This window comes from Sceloporus occidentalis, unplaced genomic scaffold (assembly GCF_023333645.1).
Source record: "Sceloporus occidentalis isolate IW3139 unplaced genomic scaffold, rSceOcc1.0.p SCAF_1, whole genome shotgun sequence".
Lineage (NCBI taxonomy): Eukaryota > Metazoa > Chordata > Lepidosauria > Squamata > Phrynosomatidae > Sceloporus > Sceloporus occidentalis.
Window position 1 is genome coordinate 58026427 of NW_028316981.1, and position 6679 is coordinate 58033105.

A 6679-nucleotide genomic window follows, 5' to 3' on the forward strand; every position below is an offset into this window, starting at 1 on the left:
GTGTGCGTGTGTAGCCTACTAAAGGTATCACCAGCATGTCTTTCAGAACTTGGATTGTGTGTAATGGTCAACTTGGCTGCCCCTGGAATAGCCTCTTTAAGTATCCTCAGCTCAGAGTACAATCCTGCTTTGTTGAAATTGAAGGATCTTTTCTTATTCATTTCAATGGGACTGTTCTCCAAAGTATTTGCTGGGCTCCTCTGAGACTGCAGCATGAAAAGCTGCATTCAAATAATGCAAGTGTGTATGGGTGGGAGGTAGAGGGAGCAAACAAATTTCTACCTTTTCGAAATACTTGGTTCAACTGTTCTGTAATCCAAACACTTGGAAGACAATTACACAGAGCTCTGACAACACTGCCAACCCACTGCAGTGTGCCTTATGCCAAACACCATTGTTATTTTATTGACCATGTTCACTATTACATATGCATATGAAAAAACAGAAGCTTTTTCATCAGGATTACCCTAATAGCATTAAGAGATTATTTTTTAAATTTCATTGGAAGAAAATTCACTTAAATGAGATTACTTATTACTTGACTGGTTTCCTATCATGCTGTTATGTTTAGGTAAGTGGAGTCCATTGGAATATTTTTTTTATTTCTTTTAGAGAAAAAACACCCTGATTTTATACATTAATGGTTTTAAATAAAAGAAGTGTTATATTTGTGCACTGGTTCTTTTGAGAAAGTTAAGTCTGATGTTCTGGTTAGAGGAGATAACACTTTTTGTCCCTCTTGGTGCCCCCCCTGGTGTCACCATTAGTTGCTAATTACTTGCAAACAAATAAACAATTAACTCTAGTGCCTCTTGGTGGGAGAATCTTCATTGACATGCTAAAACTTTCTAATAAAAGATTTTAATTAATGACGTTGCCTGGCAAATCCAACCCCCTAGTCAACAAAGCTATAAGGAAGACTTGCAAGAAAAACCTGAACTATGGGGTGCTTGGTACCTAGGCTGAGGACACAGGGATGGCAGGCAGATCACTATGTCCTCATAACACAGCTGCTCATAATCATCAGAATAAACCCAGTCTTGGGGAAAATAAAAACCCACCATGTTCATTTTCCATTGAAAGCATTTTGGGGATAGAGCGGAAGAAAGATGGCACTCCAGCTGCAAAGCCCCACAGGCCATGGGTGGATAAATGCAATGATTTCGGTAAGATTGAAGCTTCAGTTCTCTGTTCTATAAACTTTGAAAATCCTGTTTTCACTGGTGTGATTACAAATAGTGTGCATCTGTTATTTGAATTGTAAAGAAAATATCTGGCGGCTATCCTTCAGGTTTGTCTCTCTTAGCTTTTAAAAGGTATGACCCAAAATTTAACCAGATGTCACATTAAAATATTGCATTATGATTTCTCAGGAGCAGATTGCAACCCTTGTCTACCTTCCATTGCCTATGCGATTCCTTTGTTTAATGCAAGAAGCTATCCAGAGGCAGAAGAAAGAGTTCTCAAATGTGAAAACTACTTTGCAGTCAATGAAAAGCTTTCATACAAAAGGGAATTAAGCTGGTACAGAGGTAGGAGGCTGAGGACAGCATTCACTCGAAACCAGGTAGGGATTTAATACATTTAACCTATTCATAAAACTAAGAATGAATGTTTTGCTTAGCACATTGTTTAGTAAAAGGGCATTTGTTGGTAAGAATCCAGAAGTATCTTGTTTCACAAAAATCCTTTTACAATTGCATGTTCACTGCATTAAAAGATCTACAAATGGTATATTCAGCATGGTTGTTTGTCTAAAACAATTTAACTGATTTCTACTCACCTGATGTATTTGAGATTGAGATCTGGCCTAGATTTTTATCAGAAAGTTCAAACTTTGTTTGAACCAATTTGTCTGTGCATGTTATGTCTGCACATACTTACAGTGAAAATAAGTAAATAATAGAGGTTCTGTTTGTTCTACTTAGATTGAAGTACTGGAAAATGTTTTTAGAGTGAACTCTTATCCTGGCATTGATGTTAGAGAAGAACTAGCTCAAAAACTAGATTTAGCTGAAGACAGGATCCAGGTAACATTTTAAAATAGTTATTTGTGTATATCTGTCATGATTAATAGGATGTCTGCTTGCCAGAGGTCACACAGGATAGAAATAATAATGCTTTGCCAATGTTTAAGAATAAAACTTTTACTGGTGTAGTTATATATGTGACTGAGTTCAGAAGGTTTTATAGGAGGAAAATTGGAGAAATTCTCCCTCTCGCTTTAGCCCCTGAATCCTATAGATTTGCATAATTTAATGCATACTAATTGAATGCATACATATTATGAAACAAGTGCATTCTTTGCATACCAGAAAACTATATTTTTTCCTCATGAGTTAAGAAACCTATATACATTATTTAGAATTATTTATAAATTAATAGGGTTTACTCAGAAGTTAAGAAAACCTCATGAAATTCTTGGGGGTCTGCATAAGTCCCTAGGAGACTTGAAGGCACATACACACAGGTGCATTTAGGATTGTAGTCTAGGAGGATAAAGTTAAGGACTTGCATCTAGCATTCATATTAGCAAAACTGAAATGTTACCTACTGAGCATTCTTGTTTCAAAATAAGCTCTGTCACACTGCTCTGTGGTGGGTTTCCTGTACCTTTTCAAGCCTCTATTCAGAAAAAAATGTAATTAAAAAAATTATGCATTTCCAAAATAGTGAAAGTCAATTTATCTTTATGAGAATATTGGCCAACTCTGAATTCGTATCTGTATTTGAAATCGAACTTTGAGCCTACTACAAAGTACTCTTTTTATTTATGCTCAAGTCAAGCTAACTGAATTCATGTTTTAGTTTATTCAGTATACATTATACAATATTTTTATGGCCCAAATCTGATCTCCTCATGTTGCCATATGGCTACGGTGACCAGGGGATTTATGAGGGTTGTTGTTTAAAATAAATAAACAAACAAATAAATAATAAAGGTAACTTTTCCAAGTTCTGCTAAACATTTTCACTTGCTAGGTTCCACAGCAGTCTATGTTAGTATGTCTCTGTGAATTTTAGTACATGGTCAGGTGTCCAGAGCTAGTCTTTTCTGTCCCCAGAAGTCTAGGCAGGTCTGGATTAGAGGTTTCAGAGAAAATACAATGTAATCTTACAGAGACAGTTACCAAATCCAGGTAGGTGCTAATTACCCTACACTTGAATGTCCATCTTATGGGGGGGAAGCTTCCCATTTTTAATGATGAAACTCACAAATTTTAATTTAGAATCCAGATGTGGTAGTGGTTCAGAAGTAGAACTTATGCAGATATGAATGTTTCAGGTTTGATCTGGAGCATAACTGAGGAAGACTTTTCTCTTGTTCTGACAGTATTCTTAAATATCACATGTGCCTTCAAGTTATCTGTTGACTTATAGCGACCCCATGAAATTCATAGGGTTTTCTTAGGCAAGGAATTCTCACAGCTGGTTTTGCCAGTTCCTTCTTCTGAAATATAGCCTCCAGCACCTGGTATTTGTTTGTAATCTTCCATTGAAATACTAACCAAGGCTGACCCTGCTTAACTTCCAAGATTAGATGGGATCTGATGCCTTTAGGGTAATTAGGGCCTACCCCATACATACTTGTAAGTTTAATTAAAAAAAAAAAAAAAACCTCTTGGGGTACCTATTGAGTTTGATTTTAATTTTTGTTCCCCACATAGGGAGAGGGGAAATGGCAGAGGAAAGATTTAAGCCTTTCCTACAAGTGCAGATAAAGGAACTGGCAAAAAACCCATCTGTGAGTTTTTCCTTACCGAAGAAAAAACTATGAAATTAATGGGGTCACCATAAGATGACACGTGACCTGAAGGCACATGCTTGTACACACATACACAGTGATTTGTGCATGTTGACTTGGGTGTAAGAAGGCCATCATGGTTTTGAGGTTTGTGCACTGAACTTAATTCTGGAGATCAGATCAATGTTCAATTCCCCTCTTCCCCTCTCTGCCCCAGGAAATGCTATGATAGATTCACTGAAGATTGCCATAAACTGAAAATGACTTGAAGGCAAACAACAACAACAACAACAACAGTAACTGATTTGAGTACTGGTCTAGGACATTGGGAGACCAGTGTTTGAATATCTACTCAGCTATGGAAATCTATTTGATGGCTTTAAATTAGTCATGCTCTCTCAGCTTCAGAGGAAGGGAGGAACAAAGACCCTTTGAACAAATTCTGCCAAAACAACAACAATGCGATAGATTTGCGATTACAGTTGCCATAAGTAAAAAATGACTCAAAGACACACAGCATACACACACACAACAAAAGAAAATGAAACTCAGCTGCATGCTACACATGTAAAGCAGTGTGCACTTTAGCCTCAAGAATCTTGAAAGCTGTTGCCAGTTGGTGCATCTACCAATGTGCTAGAAGGACCAATGGTTTGACTCAGTATAAGGCAACATAACATGCATATGTCTGAACACTAGGTTAGTGGTACTCAAACTTCTTACCCTTATGAGCCCCCCCTCTTTTACATCTACATGGGACATCATGCCCCCTGTTCAATATAGGATATGAATAAAAACATTTTGTTTATTTAGTGTGTCTTCATGCACATTCATGCATATTGTATTTTAACATTTTATAAGGAAATAATATTCAAATTAGAACAGTTTTATTTAAATAAATTCAATATTTAACGCAAGGTAAGTGTAATTTTTGGGGGGAGGAGGAGGAGGAGGAGGAGGCTTCCTTTGAGCAACTCTTGCACCCCACCATTTGAGAATCACTGCACTAGGTTTTTAGATGAAATAAGGGACAGGACCCCTGTACCTTTTGTGGCTAAGAGAGGACATTTTAGCAGGTGGCATTTGTCATGCAAGAAACACTTGCTGAAATACCCTCTTTTACATAGCCACAGTACAGGGGCCCTGTCACCTATTTCGCCTAGCAGCCATACTTTACACTGAGAAATAATTTCACACTGAAAAATAATATGTCATTATGTTTTTTTCTGTTGTTACAACTGTATTGTTCCTTTAAATTTTAGATTTGGTTCCAGAATCGTCGAGCAAAGCTGAAGCGATCCCATAGAGAATCTCAATTTCTAATGGTGAAAAATACTTTCTCTCAAAACATGGTAAAATAGGAAAAATACAAAGAACTCTTGTACATAATTATGCTTGGTCTGTAATGGATGTGTATGGTAATCAGAATAATTACCAGATTAAAAATGTGCTGTGATATTATTCAAATCGTTTTGAAATAATGTAATAATTTTCCTGTGCAAAATAAAGTGCAAATACCACTGTAGCATGATTCTTATTAATAACAAGACAACTATTTCCCTACCAAGCTGGAATTTTCAAGAAGAAGAAGAAATACATATTCCTTTTGCGATTAACTGGCTCAAGAATCATAGTGGCTTTACATAGATTAGTGCAACTTTATATTAACTTCTATAAATTGTCTCTACACCTGTGCCACTGGTCTCCAAGGAATGGTGTATCAGTTCTTATTATGGAATCCAGGGGATTTGAAGAGTTACTTCTAAGTATTAATTAATTAATTAATTATTAATTATTGATTAATTCATATTATAGCTTCAAGGTCCAACAAAACTGCTTGTTGAATAACACCATAGTTAACAATTTTTCAGAAATAACTCCTTGCTTATATATTTCTCAACAGTAACAAAAATGTGTATTTTGAGTTGTTTTTTAAAAAATATCTATGAATGCTACCACTGTCATTTGCTTTTTAAGAAGTCCTCTCTTCTTACCCACCTTGTCACAATCTCAACACCCACAACAGACAGCAGCATTGGGCACAGGAAACGGGTGTTTCAGGAGTAGCCACACTGCAGATTTAAAGCAGTTTGAAACAATTTTAACTGCCATTACTCTATCCTACATTATCCTGGGATTTGTAGTTTGGTGAGGCACCAGAGTTGACAGACCAGGCTGAATACCCCACCAATTCCAGGATTATGGATCTCTTCCTGGAGAAGAGAAGGTTAAGAGGTGATATGATAGTCCTGTTTAAATATTTGAAAGGATGTCATATTGAGGAGGGAACAAACTTGTTTTCTGCTGCTCCAGAGAACAGAACCCGGAACAATGGATGCAAGCTACAGGAAAAGAGATTCCACCTCAACATTAGGAAGAACGTCCTGACAGTAAGGGCTGTTCGACAGTGGAACACACTCCCTCGGAGTGTAGTGGAGTCTCCTTCCTTAGAAGTCTACAAACAGAGGCTGGATGGCCATCTGTTGGGAATGCTTTGATTTGGATTTCCTGCATGGCAGGGGGTTGAACTGGATGGCCCGTGCGGTCTCTTCCAACTCTATGATTCTATAATTCTATGTAAGATAGAGTCATGGAAGTTAAAGTGGTGTCAAACCACTTTAATGCTGCAGTGTGACTACCCCCTCAGACCATATTCCTCTGCCATCATTTAGCGAAGCCACACTAAACTGACAAAATCATTACCATTTAAGCACTGAGGGAGTGATTTTTCTTTGATAAATTGTATTCATAATACAATTTTAGTTATGATTTCCTTGCTGGATTGAGGAACTGATCACAAATAACCTAGTATTTGCAATTAGGTACCTGTCAGCTCTGACAGGATTCCTGTGTGAAACTTATAAACTGTAGCAAGGAATGAGTGCTGTCTAGGCAGAAGCAATTCTCAGCAACAGCCACCCAGCCTCTGTAGAA

The 6679-nt window shown here is 37.2% G+C and overlaps 1 protein-coding gene across 1 annotated transcript; it reads left to right on the forward strand.

Annotated features, from left to right (window-relative positions):
• The first annotated feature begins 941 nt into the window (after positions 1-941).
• On the forward strand, positions 942-5146 carry HESX1 (HESX homeobox 1). The gene is made up of 4 exons (XM_089498001.1): positions 942-1166; positions 1374-1567; positions 1929-2030; positions 5008-5146. The coding sequence occupies exons 1-4, from the start codon at positions 977-979 to the stop codon at positions 5104-5106; spliced, it is 585 nt and encodes a 194-aa protein (XP_089354127.1). The 5' UTR covers positions 942-976; the 3' UTR covers positions 5107-5146.
• The last annotated feature ends 1533 nt before the right edge of the window (positions 5147-6679 follow it).